This window comes from Aulonocara stuartgranti (genome assembly GCF_965226115.1).
Source record: "Aulonocara stuartgranti genome assembly, chromosome: 10".
Taxonomy (NCBI): domain Eukaryota; kingdom Metazoa; phylum Chordata; class Actinopteri; order Cichliformes; family Cichlidae; genus Aulonocara; species Aulonocara stuartgranti.
The window spans coordinates 1,385,001-1,404,652 of NC_138946.1; the positions used below are offsets into that span (position 1 = coordinate 1,385,001).

General features: G+C 46.5%; 1 protein-coding gene across 1 annotated transcript in view; it reads right to left on the reverse strand.

Moving 5' to 3' along the window:
- The window catches only part of LOC309715604 (rap1 GTPase-activating protein 2-like), a 41,594-nt gene extending 23,707 nt beyond the window's left edge, over positions 1–17,887 (reverse strand). Inside the window, exons 1-2 of the mRNA XM_082548849.1 lie at positions 17,735–17,887; positions 9,756–9,791 (exon numbers count right to left, since the gene is read on the reverse strand). Coding sequence (XP_082404975.1) covers positions 9,756–9,791; positions 17,735–17,778 — 80 coding nt within the window. The 5' untranslated portion in view covers positions 17,779–17,887. The remainder of the gene's footprint in view (positions 1–9,755; positions 9,792–17,734) is intronic.
- Positions 17,888–19,652: the final 1,765 nt, after the last annotated feature.

The window sequence follows — 19,652 nt, forward strand, 5'->3', positions numbered from 1 at the left end:
GTCTGTGTGTGTGTGTGAGTGTGACTGTGTGTGTGTGCGTGTGTCTGTGTGTGTGTGTGTGTGTGTCTGTGTGAGTGTGAGTGTGTGTGTGTGTCTGTGTGTGTGTCTGTGTGTGTGTGTGAGTGTGACTGTGTGTGTGTGCGTGTGTCTGTGTGTGTGTGTGTGTGTGTGTGTCTGTGTGAGTGTGAGTGTGTGTGTGTGTCTGTGTGTGTGTCTGTGTGTGTGTGTGTGTGTGTCTGTGTGAGTGTGAGTGTGTGTGTGTGTCTGTGTGTGTGTCTGTGTGTGTGTGTGCGTGTGTCTGTGTGTGTGTGCGTGTGTCTGTGTGTGTGTGTGAGTGTGTGTGTGTGTGTGTGTGCGTGTGTCTGTGTGTGTGTGCGTGTGACTGTGTGTGTGTGTGTGTGTGACTGTCTGTGTGTGTGTGTGTGTGTGTGACTGTGTGTGTGTGTGTGTGACTGTGTGTGTGTGTGTGCCCCAAACTGAATGAAAACTGCTGAAATAAATAACAAATCACCACAAACATGGACGCAGTAAACTTGACGGCATCGAGGTGACAGAGGTCTGTGTCACTTCAGCCTCTCGTGACCTCTCATGACCTCTCGTGACCTCTCGTGACCCCTGATAGTATCATCAGTTTGAATCTGCAGTCATCGCATGTAAATGTATACTGCTGATACATATACATACACATATACAACAAAGTTGAATTTTACAGTGTTTTTTTATTTAAAATTATTTATTTAAAGTAAGTTCAATGTCCCTGTGATTACCGTCCCCCAGCCGGGCTGTTCAAATTCAGAGGCTGCATCCTCCTGAGGACCCAGCCTTCGTGGTTTAAGTGGGCCGGGTCCTCCCAAAGCCGGGTAGGCCGGAAGTGAGCGACGGTGACGGTCTAGCCTCCAGAATTATGTCAGGAACTCGGTGGAGTGAAACTCTGCCGTCGGCTCCTTGCTAACTATAACCGGACGCTGGGACAACAATAACATCTTAGGTTATCTAAGTGACTCATATATCATGTTAACCTGAGTAGTGAAAGACCGCGGGGCTTTGAAAACGATGTGCCGGGAGTTCGCTGCTCTCGCCGGCTCAGGTATAGCTCAGACAGCTGTGGCTGCAGAGGCTTGTGGTCCTGTAGAAGTTTGTGGAGACGCTGACCTCTGACCTCTGTACACACTTTGCTGCTCTGTTTGTCATCGCAGCCGCTCGTTTCTAATTGTAGTTTACTCATAATATGTTAAAAATGAGGATTATATATGCTATGCTAATTGGCTAATGAATTATGATTGTCAATCACTGCCATTGAGCAGTCACCAAGGGCTTTCGTTCCCATGGTGACAGGGACGTAGCTCAGTAACGCCGGCTCTCCGGCGCTCCGAGTCTCTCCAAACGCCCTAAACACTGTCCAATCAGAGGCGTAGTAGGCCGGGCCATATGTCCCAGAATTCCTGTCGAGTCATTTCAAAGTAAAAGCCGGAAACACGCACGCTGCGTAGTTTGTGTTTGTAAAAGAAACGCTGCTGCACCTTTTACGATCCTCCATCTACAGCTTCAGCTCAAACACAGTCATCAGAGGAGGAAATGCATCTCCCCGTCTGTCCACGCCACTATTTTAGGTACACTTGGTGTTTCACGGTCATTCAGAAGGCTGATGGACCTGTGCAGCAGTAAAACCTGAGGCGCTCCAACACGTGATTAACACCGCCTCCTCTTCCTCCTGCTCCAAACACCAGTTAGATGTACTCTTCTTTCTTTGTTTCACTGTAATTAGGTCAGCGGCTGATTCCTCGCAGTGACTGTGGATTAAAGCAGATCTGATTCATCACAGCGCGTTTCTGCAGAGGTTCAGTGAACACACGAGCAGAACGTTGAACAGCATCCAATCAGCAATCAGAGAACATCAGCCATGTGGTCTAAAGCTCTGTGAGAGCCTCATTCAGGGCTTCCATGAACAATGATGGGAGACTTCAGTCAGTCCGGGGTCCTCAGAGGAAGCTTCAGCCTACAGAGGCACACGAGTGCTTATTGACCACAGGAACTGCAGTTCCTCTTATGTCCACTGGAGGCAGTTTAGACAGATGTTTAATTCATCGTCTGGGTGAAAATGTTAGAGTTTGTTTTCATCAGACTACAGCAGCACCACCGCTAAAAACTGCAGCTTGTTTTAAGAAGCTTCGAGTCGCCTCACATTTCTGTTTGCATCTTCTGCTGCTCGTCTACAACACCGACCCAAATCTGGCTCCTCGGGGAGCGCTCAGAGCGACCAGGAAGGAAAACAAAGGTCAACGAGAACCGAGAACATGAAGCCTGCAGAGAGAGAAAAGGTCAGAGAAGGTGTGTGAGGTACACGACGTCCACAGCGCTGCAGCGAGACGGCACGAGAGTGTGCGTGTGTTAAAGACCCCCGAGCTTCACTTTTAAAATAAAACCAGTTTAACTCGACTCTCAGCTGGCTCGTTATCTGCGCTGATGACTGAACGTCACAGCCAATAACATCACCTTCATCCAACACACACACACTGATGTCAACACGTCCCTCTGAGCCATTCCCACAATGCACCAGGGCCCCAGACTCAAACAGCAGGCTCCTGACACTCTGACGCCTGCGGCACGTTTTCTGGAGGAGCGCAGGCCGAGTCCGGCACTAAAACAGTTCCCCTCGAAGGCTCAGCTCTTTAAATGTTCAATGGTTCCAGTGTTGAGTTTTCTGTCAGTCAAAGATGGCCGCCACAGGCCCCTCACTCTGGGCGCGTGGGTTTATTCAAATACTGGAAACTTTTAAAAACAGAATAAAGGGGGCTCTATTTTTGGCTAAATGTTTTTCTTCTGTTTATCCTCGAGACAGTAGGGTGTCCAAATTCCTGAGGACCCGGCCCACGTAGACCGCGAAGGCGGTTTATCTAATCTAATAACTTTAATCTCAGCCAAACCGATTTACTCACGAACAAATAAAACACTGAAAAAAGCCCAACAATAACATTTTTAGGTTGTCTAAGTGACTTAAAAGTCCGCGGTGATCTGAAAATGATGTGCCGGGAGTTGTGCCGTTCTCTGCGGCTTCAGTGACCCTCGAGCTCCCGGCTAGCTGTCGAGCTGGTGGGTAACAGACGCCTCCGAAAACGTCGAAGCACTTTTGCAAATATGCGATATCTTGATAAACCGAGCAGATATTTGATGTTTACACAACTACTTTCTCGCCTGAAAATATGTTAAAAGTTTATTTTGTGACCCAGAAAAGGTAATAAGAGTAATATTAAAAACTTAGTAGCGGCCGCCATTGTTGGAAACTGGAGTTTGGCTGGGCCGCGCTATGAATTCTGGGATATGGTGGGCCACGAAGGACACACCCGACCCATCCTTCAAATTCGGGGAAAAGGAGGACGCATTTGTCGGCTGCATTCGGAGGAGTCTACGAATTTGGAGAAGCTGAAGGACAGAAGAGTTGATCCATGTCAGCATGCTGCCCATTCAGGACTCCCTGAGAGCGCCCCCTGGGGGAACTGCAGCCAACAGGACCAGCTGTGAACACAGTGCACGTGTTAAATGTGACATCAGGGTCTGCATGTGAACAGAGCTCGTCCTCACGGCCGCGTCACGGCGAGCTGCGCACCAGTTACTGCTCATAAACCGGGGGCATAGTGTGACACATCCACCTGTACAGGTGATTCTCTGCAGTCATGAAAAATGGATTTTGTCACGTTTCCCACAGCCAGGAGGCTCGCTGGGTTTCAGACGAACATCAAAGCTCTTCATTAAAATTTAAATTCAACCCTCGAGTTTCTCCAACAGGAGGGCCCATCCCAGTTTGAACCTTTAAAATGAAACGAAGTGAAACATTCCAGCTTCATTAAAAATAAAACAGTGAGGATGGCGGCGGCGGCTTCGTGGTCATGACTGTGTGAATATCCACGCTTTCACTCCTGTTTCTTTGTGTTAGAACAGCAGCTTCAGCTCGGATCACACCTTTCACGTCCTTGTGATCATTACAACCAGTTTGGTCTCCGAGGCCTTTGATTGATCCACACCCACTGATCCCCTTCGTGTCCTGCTTCCCACCCAGGATCAGTTCCACTTTGGAGAACCTGCCAGGAGCAGCACAAACGTCTGCTCTGACCCAGAGACTCGGTCGACGTGTGGCTCGCTGACAGCTGAAGAACCACAGACCTGCCGCGTATGACACCAAAACGCTTAAATGTGTCCGAGCAGCTTTCGGGAATGAGACTCGACTGATCAGTCAGAAACGCAGGAGCGTGCGAGAAACGGGGTTTCCCGCAAAACACAGCAGGGGTGCTGACTGTGTTATTTGAAATAAATGATTTTTATCTGCTTCTTTGTGTAAGCTCAGTTGGAAGCACCTCGCCGTGGGCTTTAGCGTTCATGGAGAAACTTTGTCCCAAAATGGCACATTTTCTGTGGGTGTGAGGATGGAGTGATCAAGAGACACAGGTGGGAGTGGCGCACAGGTGGAAACGATAAAGGTGGAGCTGAAAATCCAAAAAAGGAAAAACAGCAACAGGAAGAGCAATTCCCAAAATAAAACAGGAAGCAGAACAAACACAAACAGAAGGCTAAGCTAAAAAAATGCTGCGGCACTTTGCTAGTTTACTCAAACAGGGCTAGTTGCTCAAAGCACATGACAGCGTACGCTCACAGCAGCTGTGGTGTAGATGGGTGACCCTGAGGCAGCCTCTGTTAGTTTTTGTGAGTCATACGACCCATCAGGGAGCGAATACGCCCTCACCAGGCTGAAACAGAGTCAGCAGCTCGCATCAACTTCCTGTTCCAGACGACATAATATACCGTCGCTGTCAGCACGAGATATGAACGTATTAAACGTCATGCACTTTGAAACGATGGCTCCTCCCTTTGTGTCTGCAGTGAACACTACTGCATGCAGGGGGCGCCGATGAGGCCGTACTCTGCCGCTGTGTAACTCGCCACGCTTCGCTCAGAGCTGCAGGCAATTCACGAAACAATAAGACTGACTTTTTAGAAACGTGCGCTCTCCTCCCCTGCAGCCACGGCGCTCTGCGCCTTTGTCTTTCACACGGATGAAACTGAGTCGCCACGGAGACGGCACAGAGACAAACAACAACAACAGCATCACAAACAGAAACGACAGTAGGACACGAGCAGCACTGCTGGCTCCTGTTTGTAGACAGACGGTCTGGTGTGTAACACACACACACACACACACACACACACACACACACACACATACACACATTTCTCTGCAGCTCACATTTCCCAGTGTGTGTGTGTGTGTGTGTGTGTGTGTGTGAGCTATAATTGGTGCTGAGTGAGTATGAGGAGGTTTTCTTCACTAAGTCGAGACTTGAGAAAATCTTCCTCGTTGTTGTTTGTCTTGCAGCTGTCAGCGTGCAGCTGCACAGATGTTCAGTTTCCTGGCTGAAAGCGTCCAATCGGCGCCGCCGTTCTTTGCGTTTCTGCAAACCGTCCTCACAGAAAACTCCAGAGTTTGATCGTTGAGCGAGGAGTGTCTGTCATCAGTAATTTACACGTGTAAACGTAAACTGGACCAACACTTCAGTGAACACCTGAACACCTCAGAGCTGAGACTACGGAGTCACATGATCGCATTGTAAATGAAAACAGCAAAAACAAGGCAACACACACACACACATGCAGATGGAGGGACTGCCAGACTCACCAGTGGTCGTGTGGCATTGTTGCGTTGCCGACGGTTACTGAGCATCTCACTCAGCTCTCACACACCAGCAGCCCTCCCCTCTCTCTCTCCTGTAACGTCAGGGTCCATTAAGCTTATAGCGCCTTAATCTCTCAGAGAGAGCGAGCGAGAGAGCCAGTAGCAGATGGAGGATGGCGGGGAGGGGAGGGGGGAGGGGCGGAGGGGAGGATGCTCTAACTGGATGTGGTGGAGTTTGAGTCCGGACCGTGAATGTTTGCACATCTCTCCCCCTCATCAGGCTCTGAGCTTCAGCACGTTCAGCCTGAAGTGAAATCCCGATGACCTTAAAGCGTCTCTGTGCAGGTGAGCGTTACAAACACTCGCCATCACTACCGTCAGCTTCCTGTCACACTCACTTCATCCTAGAGTAGTTTACATCGCAGATTACCTGCACTCAGTAAAGGCACAGCCACACGCTGCAGTTCCTCTGGCGTCCAGCAGAGGCTCCAGCGGAAATAAACATGTTGACAGCTTAGAGATAATTTCACACTACGCAACTTTTTAATGACATCATGTGACAAATAACATGGCTTCTGTGAGGTTACTGTACTAACAGGCCAAGAATGAGGCGGAGGTGATGAAGCAGCTCACACACAGACACCGCGCCTCTGCAGGAAGACGATCCACACCACCCAACCAACCAATGAGCTTCTCGGGGTGACGAGCAGCACGTGTGGACGTTGAAGTGCGAACCTGCTGGAGGGAAAACAGCTGTCGGACACGCGGTCACCTTCCCCACAGACGCACAGCGGGCCACATGTGGGCAGACACACGGGAGGAAGACCTCTGACGAAGGACTTACAGGCAGTGCGTGTTATTGGATTATTAAAGACGTGCGTTACGAGAGCTGTCCGCACATTTCTGGCGTTTAAGATACGTGCTCGTTCTTCAGGTGTACGATGTGCAAAGTGAAGCAGCCAAAACGAGGCATGCACGTGAAGTGAGCGTGCAGACTTGGTGTGACTGCTCATGCATGAGTCACGCACACACCGCCCGATGGTAACGATCCCGTTTACGGAGGCCTGATTGCACCATGTGCTTTTATGGCTGCTCTGTAATATCACTCACTTGTCGGTTGTAACGGCGAGCGTCACCTGTGGAACATGTCCCATGATCCTCTCCAACTCGCTGTGTGGCCGCGCTGCAGACTGACACCTGGGATCAAACCTGTGACCTGCCCTCTCTCTCAGGTTTCGGGCTCAGTCGGGAGCAGCGAGCGACTGCAGCTCCCAGCACTCATCCTTCCGCTCCACCGCAGAGAGCATCTTCATCTTCCAGCTGAAATCAGATCAGTCTTTAGGCTCACAGGAAGACAAAGAGCTTCCAACGTGCTCCGTGTTTTTCTCCTGATGTGAACGTCGGGAGCTAAACCAGCGGACGTCCCAGAGACTAAAGGTTAAAGGTCATCATGACCTTACTGAGCAGGTTTTTGGCATGTCAAACGTTAGTCATGACAAAACGTCACAGAAAGGTCTCACAGGAAGCAATGACATCATGATGACATTTAAGGTCAGCTTCACCGTGACATCGTGACGTTCTGCAGTAACTCTCCTCGTGGCCGTTCTGTGACCGTATGGCAGTAACTCCTGTTCCGGACTCTGCGGTGTGACGTGCGAACGCACCCAAACAAACGTCTCTTTAAAGCTTCCAGGTCAAAGTTTTGTTTGACAAGCTTTGGAGTAAAGCAGCAGTCAGCCTGACTTTAGTCTTCAAACTTCTAGTTGACGGATGTCACAGGTTTTTAAAAAAGCAAGTTTAAGTGGACATGCAGGCTACACAGATGTGGAGGCTCCAGCACGTCAGCACAAGGATTTCACTTTTTCATCCTTGTTCCTGCTAAATGTTCAAAAACAGATCAAACTGATGAAAGAAATAAGCAGAGGAGCATAAACGCAGCGTCCTTATCAGCATTTCCACAGTTCTCAATATTTGGCTCATTAAGAACAGTATAATTGCTTCTTTTGTTCACAGTAATCTGCTTCACCTTTGAAACCAGCTCATATCGATTTCCTCCTGTAAATCCTGCATGAGCTGAGCGGCGCTTCCTTTTCATACTGGAAATATTTGTCTGCATACAAACAGCAGTTAGAAATGTTTTGAGCTCATTAAATCCATAATCAGCATCTGTTAGCGTCTCGCTCGCCTCCAGGTTGTGTGCTCGATCCTCTCTGTGGGCAACAGCAGTCGCCTGAATCTCACCTGGAGTCTTCTCGTGTCTGTAACAACAGCTCGTGTGGATCTGCATCAAACCGCCGCAGATCTGTGCGCCGCAGTTTGTCAGTCTAATTAAACCATCAGGATCATCAGGACCATCAGAACCATCAGAACAATCAGGATCATCAGGATCATCAGAACTATCAGGACCATCAGGACCATCAGAACCATCAGGATCATCAGGATCATCAGAACTATCAGGACCATCAGAACCATCAAAACCATCAGAACCATCAGGATCATCAGGATCATCAGAACTATCAGGACCATCAGAACCATCAAAACCATCAGAACCATCAGGATCATCAGCATCATCAGAACCATCAGGACCATCAGAACAATCAGAACCATCAGAACCATCAGGATCATCAGGATCATCAGAACTATCAGGACCATCAGAACCATCAAAACCATCAGAACCATCAGGACCATCAGGATCATCAGAACTATCAGGACCATCAGAACCATCAAAACCATCAGGATCATCAGAACCATCAGGACCATCAGAACAATCAGAACCATCAGAACCATCAGGATCATCAGGATCATCAGAACTATCAGGACCATCAGAACCATCAGAACCATCAGCATCATCAGGATCATCAGAACTATCAGGACCATCAGAACCATCAAAACCATCAGGATCATCAGAACCATCAGGACCATCAGGATCATCAGAACTATCAGGACCATCAGAACCATCAGAACCATCAGGATCATCAAGATCATCAGAACCATCAGGATCATCAGAACCATCAGGACCATCAGGACCATCAGAATCATCAGGACCATCAGAACTATCAGGACCATCAGAACCATCAAAACCATCAGGATCATCAGAACCATCAGAACCATCAGGATCATCAAGATCATCAGAACCATCAAAACCATCAGGATCATCAGAACCATCAGGACCATCAGGACCATCAGAACCATCAGGACCATCAGAACAATCAGAACCACCAGGATCATCAGAACCATCAGAACCATCAGGACCATCAGAACAATCAGAACCATCAGGACCATCAGGATCATCAGAACCATCAGAACTATCAGGACCATCAGAACCATCAGGATCATCAGAACCATCAAAATCATCAGGATCATCAGAACCATCAGAACCATCAGGACCATCAGAACCATCAGGATCATCAGGACCATCAGGACCATCAAAACCATCAGGATCATCAGAACCATCAGAACTATCAGGACCATCAGAACCATCAGGACCATCAGAACAATCAGAACCATCAGGATCATCAGAACAATCAGGACCATCAGGACCATCAGGACCATCGGGATCATCAGAACCATCAGGACCATCAGAACCATGAGGATCATCAGAAGCTTCAACAAAGTCACCAGATCCTTTAAACCATGATCCGTCCATCCATGGATCCTGACCTGCACCCACCATCCCTCCTGGGCCTACAGGTGCAGGTCTGGATCCATGGATGGAGGAAGCAGGAAGCAGGGCTTCATTTGCACGGGGTGGACGAGCAAACACAATGGACTAAATATAAAGGAGCACATCTGGCTGAAGTGAGCACAACTGGTTTCATTGACAGCTTCGGTTTATGGCCTGATGCTGACTCTGGGCACCACCGAGGGGTTTCACTGCTTTTTGCTGAGCAGCTGTGTAAAGTGACCGGACCAGAGCCGGTTCCAGAGCTTGGTTTAATGGACCGGCACAATAAGGAACCATCCTCTATGAGCAGATTGGCCCTTTAAAAGGAAGAAGCTGCAGATAACAAGCTGTTCTCCAGAGAACAGATATTATTTCTGGCAGTGAAACAACTTGAGTGCGGTCTTCATGTGATTCAGGGTTGTTACTCACCGAGCTCTCAGAGTGCTGACTGTAGACTTATCAATCCTACAGAGAGAGAGAGAGAGAGAGACACCGTTAACATGTGGTGCACTGAGCGCGCTCTGATAACAGCAGGAACGTTAGGACGTTGCCGAGGTGGAGGACGAGATTTCTATCTGCATTCTCTATTAACCTCAGTAACCTGAGTGAGGTGTGAGGTTCACAGCAATAAAACCTGTTTATTAAAGTGCTGCAGCGCCACCGAATCAGGCGTGTTTCTGTAATGACGGCTGAAGCGCAATAAAACAGCACAAACCAGCAGACGCATGAACCACTGGATGACTTCACAGAAAGTCATCCAGTGGTAGAAAGTGGGTTCCTGAGGCTACGTCCACACTAAGCCGTTTTGTTTAAAAACACCGTTTTGGCCTCCCGTCCACACTGAGGCGGCGTTTTCCTCAAGGAAAAACGCCGCGTTTTGGAAACGCTCTCGAAAAACAAATACATTTCAAAACGGAGCTGTCCCGTCGCAGTGTGGACACTCGAACACGCAGACTTTCTAAAACGATGACGCATTTTAGTCGTGTGATGCAGTCATGTGACCAATTAAACTAAGACAGCGGAGGGCGTTACACAGCAGTGGTTTTGATTGGTCTCAGCTTTGACAGCCCTGTTACAGATTAATATCAGTCTGTACGTGCTGCAGATTGCTTTCCTTCTAATTCTTTAATCCTCACTGGCTTTTGCGCATGTGCAGGACTGCAACGTAAGTGTTTTGGACCGTTTCAATGTGGACGCACAACTCTTTGAAAATGCTACTGTGGACGCGGAGCGTTTTCAGATGAAAACAGCGTTTTCAAATCTATTTGGGCTGGTGTGGACGTAGCCTGAGGCACAGAGGTTTTGACGTGACGTATAGGGACAGAACGGGACGTTTGTCTCTCTGTCACCGACTGCGTTTCCATAAGTTCGACCTGAATGGCTGAGCTCCTCAGCCTCTCTCTTTGCCCCACTGCGGGGTGACCCAGGGACTTGTTTGGGCTGAGCACGCCCCCTTTCACCGGGCTCGGTCTCCTGAGCACCACACACAGGTCTGACTGGAGGGTGGAGTCCAAACCACCCAGGGTGTGAAATAACCGCTGTTCATCAGTACCTGCATCACACCTCACTCACACGGTGTCCTTGGAAGTGCTGATGATAAAGCATCCAGACGCTGCAGAGACATGGCTCATGTCTCATGCATGCTGTAACACAGGTCTATCTGTCATACACACCACAGCGCTCGTCACTGATAGACTCTGACACTAGAGCAGGCGACATGACCAAAAATATTTATCACGATATACGTTTGAAAATTTGCGATAACGATATAACTGATGATATAATTGACATGAGACAAAACACAACTCCACAACTTTATTAGTGCAAAAACCCATCAATGTATTTTCACTTAACCCTCCTGTTATGTTGGCTTGAAGGAGCACTGATTACGTTCCTGGTCAATTTAGATTTTTTTCGCTTTCTGTAGTGATGCAGATGACATGTGACATCTCTTCTGTTCTGGGTCAATCTGACCCGCAACATAACAGGAGGGTTAAACAAGCAGCTGTTTTTTTATGTGCATTAAAGTTATACAAAAATGTAACAGTGCAAATTCCTCGCTGACAGTTTAACCAAAAGGCATTTCCACTGGAAACTGGCCGACACATCCTCAGCATCACCATGTATAACATCCACAACACTTAAAAAGAGGTTAAACACACACAACACGGTAACATTATGTTGAAGCACAGCACGTATCACTCCGCGAGGCTCCGCCTACAATAGCCGTAAAGCTCCGACAATCCATCAAGCGGTGCGGCTTCGTAGCTTAGCAAAGTCGTACTGAAACATGTGACAGATTTTCGAGCGCCGTGCACATAAAATCGTTTCCAGGTCAGTAACACAACCAGAGTTCATACATAAGGCACACGGGATTATAAGGGGCTCTGTCGACTTTCAGAAAATCAAAGGATGATTTTAAGTGCGCCGCATTTTCCAAACAACACGGTAATAACGACGGCCCGCTAGCATGCGCTACCAAAAATAGTGCTTTGTTGTGTGTCTGACGGATGAAAGCTAAACCAGTTCCACACCAGTGAAGCTGCAGCATTTTTAGAAACCAGTTCTGGTTCATCTGTTTCATTCAGCGATCCACTCTCGCTCTTCTCATTCTGCGTCGCTGCCATGTGCGTATGTAAACAAAGGCACTGCGCATGCGCGTTTTACCCAAATTCTATCGCCATATTTCATTTTCCTATCGTTGCCCAACATTACACCGGTATGACCGTGAACAGTATGATAGAGCCCAGCCCTACCTGACACAGATGTTAGCAACCTCACTGTGACAGGAAACAGCCTGAAAACCACAAGTGAGAGTTAACAGGAGACACAGATCAGGTGACAAGTGTGGAGGAGAGGAGGAGAGGAAAGAAGGAAAGGAGAGGACAGAAGGAGATGAGAGGAGAGCGTGTGGTCGAGCAGAACTTTAAAAGCCTGAGTATGATGACTCTGAGAAAACTCCACTCCCACAGGCCATAAATAACTCATCCAACAACACACACACACACACACACACACACACACACACACAAAGATGGCCGACAGTAGAGAGTGCAGGCATGCTGCTTTATTTTAAAGCACAGGAAACAGTTGCCTGTGTGAGTGTTTGTGCGAGCGTGTGTCTCTGTGTGCGTGTGTGCGTGTCTCTGTGTGCGTGTGTGCGTGTGTGCGTGTGTGTGTTTGCGTGTGTGTGTTTGTTTGTCACCACTGCGCTGAACCAAACTCGTCCCTCCAACCCAACCTGGAAACAAAGCTGACATCGTTCAAACCTGCACTTCCTCCAGCGACCAGCAGAGGCTGCAGCAGCGACTCAGCCCCCCTCCACTCCCACTAACATGAGTTTGTTACACAAACAGCTGATTTCCTGCTTCAGTGAACAAACATGATTCAGCAGATTTCTCACTTTTATTGAGTTTTGCACTTTAAAATCGTCACGTTTAGAGTTCTTTGTTTGAAAATAAAATAATTACAAACTCCTCGAACAATAAAATGTCTTTGATGTCGCTTCAGTCTGACCATCACACTGCTCATCTGGGCCGTGACCTTTGACCTATCCGCTCTCAGACACTGAGTATGGAAACAGCGCTAACAGAGCGACCTAGAAGTCTGAACTAACACGTTAAACCAACATGGCGTCCTCACATAAAGGATAAAACATGTCGGCGTCTCGGGGTGAAGCTCCAGCAGCTGCTGCAGCCACAGGTTTGAGTCCTGTGACTGTTTGTGATGACAGCGACAGTCGAGCCATCAAAGAGAGAACGAGGGTGGAGCAGGATGGGCGGAGCATCCCGGGGTTTGATATAAACGCTCCTGCAGCCGCCCGAGGCCGGTCCTGCATTATTTAATAGTGCAACTCTATTAGTCGTCTTGGTCTAAATGCTGGAGGACAGAGGAACGACGAGGAGGCATGAGGTAATCTGTGAGGGCGTACCATCTGTTATTTTATTATGATGAGACAGAGAGGAAGGAAAGGAGGAGGTGGGGAAGGACAGGAGCTTTTCTTTTTATGTAAGGAAATCATGAGCTATAAAAGGATGAAGAAACAGAGATGGAGGAATCAAGAGTGCATGGAAGGAAACCACAAGGACAGATGGAAAGGAGGAGGTAAACAAAGAAGTAAACAAGGAAAGAAGGAAGCAAAAATGATGCATGAATGAAAGGAATGTGACATACATGAAGGAGGTATAGAAGGACACTGCAGGGAAAAGAAGGTTTGGAAGGATATAAGGACAAACGCAAGGAAAGGACAAAAGGAAGGAGGTATAGAACAAAATGAGGAGAAAGTGTTGAAGGAATTCAACTATTAAAAAAACTAGGAAAGGTATCGCCGAAGGAAACAAGGAAGCAATGAAAGAAGGTGGAAAAGAAGGGGGAAAAGGACACATGTCTGAAAGGACCCAAGGGAGCATAGGAGGAAATAACAACAGAATCAGGAAAGTGTGCAAGGGAAGGGAATATGGAAGCAATATGAAGGAAATGAGCACACAGGAATGTATTTAAGGGCATAAGGAAGTATGAATAATCCCAAAAAGATATTTAATGAAGTAAAGAAAACATAGAGGGAAGGAAAGAAGGACACATGAATGAAACTAGAACAAGGTCTAAAAGAAAACAAGGACAAACACAAGGAAAGGACAGGAAGGAAACATAGAAGGAAGCAACTAATTTGACCTGGAAGGAAGGGATAGAAGGACACAAGGCAATGAAGCAAGAAGACTCCAGTGAAGGAAGGAAGAAGGACAGGAAACACAGAAGTGGACAAGGAAGTATGAAAAGGAAGAAGTATATAGGGAGTGAAAGAAGGAAACATAAAAGGAAATAAGGACAAAAAGTTTTTAAGGACAGAAGGAGGTGTGAAAGGAAATAAAGGCACATGAATGAAAACAGAATCAGAGCAAGGAAACAAGGAAAGAAGGACGAAGAGAAGGAAAGTAGAAAAACAAAACAAGGATGTATAAAAGTAAAGAAGGGGATGTGGAAGGAAACAAGGAGACACAAACGAAAACAGCAACAGAAAAGAAGGAGGAGAGAGACCGAGGTCTGAGGAGAAGGAAGGATGAAACACCGAGGGGTAAAATGAGAGGAGGTCTGAAGAGGAGGTCTGAGGTGGGGAGGTCGGAGACGAGAAGGAGGTGTGAGGGGAGGAGGTGAATGATTGAAGAGCTTGTGTCCGAGTTTCCACTCGCTGTGAATTCTGGTCACAGACTCAGGCTGAGGTTCACTGAGGCGAGGACGAGAGGACGCAGAGCTGCTGCTGGTTTCCCCTCTGACCTTCACTCCTCCTCCTCCGACCTGCAGCGTTCATTAACCCCACAGACACAAATGATTCTCTCCTGTAAATATTTCACATTTTAGTGTCAAACACAGGCAGCTGTATGGAGGACCAACAGTGACCAATGAAACATGAGTTCTTATGTGAATGTTAATTAATGTTTAAGGAGCTTGCAAAGAAAAGCGTCTGGAATTCTTTAAGTTGCTTGAAGACGTTTCACCTCTCATCCGAGAAGCTTCTTCAGTTCTAAGGTCAAATGGTGGAGAGTCCCAGATATAAACCTAGTGGGAGTTTCCCCCCACAGAGGGACAAAGGACCCCCTGATGATCCTCTACCTAATCACATGAGCCAAGGTGTGAAACTGGGTGTGGGTCACAATCAGACAGGGTTTCGGGTGAGCTCATTGTGAAACCTGGCCCCACCCTATCATGTGATGTCCTGAGGTCAGATGGCCCAGGATGTGAGTGGGCGTTAAGGCGTCTGGGGAGGGAACTCAAAACTGGATTATAGATGTCAGACAGTTGGTGTCGTAAACCAGCGCCTCTGTTACGACACCAACTTGGTACCCACACCCAGTTTCACACCTTGGTTTCCATAATTCCATGATGTATTTAATAATAACAATAAACCAATAAAAATAATAATAATATAACATTTTACATTTTGGATTTTTTTTAATTTAAACAGATATTCAAGAATTTATAAATTAATAATGTTTTTAATACATAATTATTTTAATAATACCGATTAATAGTTGAAGTTTTTATATTATTGTGGTCTAATAATTAAAAAAAATGCCTTTGCCAAGATTTGACTTTTTCAGGCATTTATTACATACATTTAATATTTTATCATGACATACATTTATAAACATTACATATAAATAAATAAAACATTTCTTAAATAATTAATTTATAAAGTATATTACATAAATAATTTGAGTAAATAATAAACTTTTTACTTACATAATAAACTTTCTAACTCATTATTAATATTTAAATATTTCGTACATATTTAGTTGTTTTGTATGTAATTAATAATATATAAATATTATTTATAATATAATGTAATATAATGTGTTTTGGGTCACATTTGTCGTAACCAAGGTTACGCTCTTCTCTGGTCCCAGCATGTGATTTAAGGTCTGTTCAGGGTTTTGGATCCAGATCTGTGTCATTAGCTTTAACCCTTTAAGACCTACCATAGAACCAAGTCCGCTAGAGCTTATATTATATTTTTACATGCCGTGGAGCCATTTTTGGGAGCATTTCAAGTTGCTATAGCTACATCAATACAACCATTATAGCCCAGATTTTAATAATATGTCTGCATTAAGTGCATAGTAATTACATAAATTGCAAAAAAGTGCAATAACATATATTTTAACATATATTTCTAGTTAGAGAAATTTAAGAGGTTTATCCCTCAAAACTATAAATACAAAAAAGTTGCACAAAATAGTTTCCCACCACAGGAAATTTATTTTGAGTGTCTTCATAGTTTTATTTTTGAAATACACCAATTTTTATACACTGCAGGAAAAACGAAAATAAATATTATAATCCAAATTTGCAAAAAAGCAGCATATGCATCAAAATTAACTATTTCCAGCAGTGCAATATGAGTCCTCAGCATCCCAGAAAAGACACAGAAAGTCATAAAGTCAAACATGACTTTTAAAAACACCAGTATAGGCTCATGAGGCCCTGATGGTAAAAAAAAAACTAAATTTCTGTGAAAAATGACGTCACTTCCGGTTTCGGGCAGGTCATGGCGGACATGCAAAACTTCGCGCTGACGTCTATTCCAACGTAGGAAGTGTTACAAACAGCTGACCGGATCGGCAAAGCGTGTTTCTGGAATATTATGTTTTTGTTCCTGCAAGAGCTTTTTATGCAGTTTTTGCAAAGCTTTATGTGGAAGGAAACCGTGACCGAGGACAAGCTGATGGCATCAGATGTAAGTACAACTCCTCCGGTTTCATATGCAAAAAAAATTATTGCGCTAGCTTACGTGGTTGCAGAGCTACCGGGATTTAAAAATAGTTACGCAAAACAGAGCGTGCCCGCTCCGACCGGCTCTAAAGGGTTAATGCTCCATGTGAAACTTTTACATTTCCAGTCACTGTTTCTTTAAATCTAAAATAAGTAACGAGGTGCTGTGAATATATTTGTGTATAAACTGTGAAATAGAAAATAAATAAGCAGCTTTTAAAATACTTTATTGTTATTTTTGGACTCTGGCAGAGGAGCTTTGAATGTTGTAGCCCATCAGTTTAGCCGCTCTGAAACAAGCTGCTCTGATTGGCCGATTCCAGGAAGCGTGCAGAGGGGCAGACGAGGCATGCATGCACTCACTTCAGGACCTCTGATGATGACGTGAATATTTGGGGCTCAGTGAAAGAAATGACCCATTTTTTGAACTGGATCCTATAAAGCCTGATTCCTTCAGAGTGACCACTTTTTGTTTCAGGTGATGATCGCACGCAGAGGTCAAAGACATGGAACGCGTCAGCTGAGAGTTTAACTACAAAACCACCAACAAGAAGAAGAAGAAAGAAGCAGCTGGGACATCGAATATCAGATTTTCTCATTAAAGAAGGAAAATGTTGCATCTTCATGCACTGTGTGGATGAAGGTGCATAGCTGATAACAGACATGTATTATGTGTTTGCTGTGCTGGGTGTGAGCACGCTGTCCTCTTTGGTGCCGCAGAACAAATGAAGCTGACGAGAAGACAGAAAACGCCTGCAGAGCTAAACTGTCCTTTGGATTCGTCCGAACGCAGAAAGTTGCTGATTAACTCGCCGTCGGTCGACTGGAAACACAGACGACACAGAAAAGCGTCTCACGCTCACAAAGAACGAACTCGCAGAGCCCCGACAACTTTCCCACCAACGTCCATTCAAAAAAGGTCCCATTTTAACTTCGTTAACGTTCAGCTTCCCTCGCCTGATCTAAACAACATTCACAATCCCTCCACGTGAATGTAACAATTTGACTTCACAGCTGATGATGTCAGTGTGATGTCATTCCTTGCAGCTCGAGCTGGAGATGAACTCAAAAACCCGGAGAAAGTGTGCCGGACAGAGCTGCTGAGACCATTCAGCCATTCATCAAAGGGCGAGCACTCTTACCATCCGAAGCCTCCGAACGACACGCTCCTCTTCCTCCTCAGCATGGTGCCTCGCTCGCCCTCCTCCTCTTTGTCTCTCTTTTCTTCTTATTGTGTCTGGGTTTTCCTCCCTCTCTCTCCCTCTTTGTACCTCTGCCTCCCTCTCCCTCCGCTGTCGCTCTAACTCCTCATCTCTCCTCCTATAAATACTCTCCTCTCTGTCAGACACTCCCGCCGCCTCCCTCTCCTTTTTCCTCCTCCTGTCGGTAACGCTGCTCTCTCGTCTTCCTCTCCCACTTCACTTCACAGCACAGAGCCAGCAGAGAGAGAGAGCGAGGGTAGAGAGACATAGAGGGATAGCAGGAGGAGGTTTACAGGGAGTACCCGCTCTCTGCCAGCCTGATGGAGAGGAGCTGAAAACTTATCATCCATAATAAATGGACATAAATGGATGGAAGCACGTGTCGGTTTACGGGACCTGCTATTATGCAACACGGCTGCAGCTGACGGCAGTTTTTACTCTCATCTGTGAATCCATTGGTTTTAGGAAAACATCACAAAGGAAAAAGAACGAGGAAGGATTTTTAATCAGGAGGGCTTCAGGCGTACCAACATTAACAAACACACACAGCGCGGAAACCTCGCACACGTTCCTAAATGACCACCTTTGAAACTTTCTCTTCCCATTGTTGATTCACTCAGTGTAGGAAAGTCTGCACTCACTGTCTACTGCACACAAATCCACACCTTCACGTCAGTCTGAAGGCGTAACACTTATGTCTTATTGGAGGTTACGACCCTCCCACTAAAGAAAGCCACGCCCCACTGTTATTGATTGGCTGGCATGGGAGGATCATCAGCCAATGCTGCTCAGCTGTGCCGTCCACTCGACCTGATGTCACTGTGATGTTTGTGTACTGCTCAGGTCAAACCCGAAGGAGCCGGTTGGGGTGTTCTGGGCGTGTCCGCCTGGGACGAGGCCTCGGGGCAGTTCCTGTCAGTACCACATGTTTGTCTCAGAGGTTCAGCCGCACAGGTCCACGCGCACGCAGTGAAACGGACACTGGCTCATTAAAGCTACGGTTCCTCTGATGGCCCATCCTACACTGTGGCAGTTCTAGAGCTCATACGTGCAAATGAGCACTGACCCTCCAGGTGTGCGAGCATTTGTCCCATCCAACGCCCTTTGAGGGCTCTCGATAACCTCGACCTGAATGTCTGGCCTGTCAGCTGTCAGTGGGACATGCCTGCCGTGGTGACCAGGCTAACGGGGAAACAAGGCTCGATTCTTCGGGTCTGTGGGTCAGGAGGCAGAGCAGCTCATCTAATAACTGGAAGGTTGGGGGTTTGATCCCTGAACGCCCAACGCTGAACCCCAGTTTGCTCTCCGACGCAGCCATCAGAGTGAATGTTCAAAAGCACTTTGGCATTGACAGCAGGGCGTCTGTTGTATAAAGGGAATCAGTCCACGTGCCGATGTTCATATGAAGTTTGGACTCCGCCGCTGCGGACAGCCAAGTTAAAAATCTGTGAACCTTTAACTGCTCCGATCATCGCACTGGTCTAAGATGAAGGATTAAGCTTTGTGTATCTTCCTGCTCGTTTGGCCGGATTCTCCATTAACAGCTTTACTTTGTCCTCTGAGTTCGTCTGTCCAACCAAGCCTGTCTGTTTAAGGTGTCTTATTTCATTAGGGTTTTTTAAAAAAAATAAGAATCTGTTATTTATTTATTTTCACAGTAAATGACTTGTTGTTCCCCCACGGTACTCCCACAGCTCTCATTGGACCAGGAAACCAGTCCCCAGGAGTGTCTTATACTCGTTTCATTACTAAAAACTCTGAACTGGACTCTTCTCAGAGTGTGTCCTGATTTAAAGCAGACTTTGACTCATCACTGAAAGGACAGACAGGTTTTAACCCTTTAAAGCCGGTCAGCGGA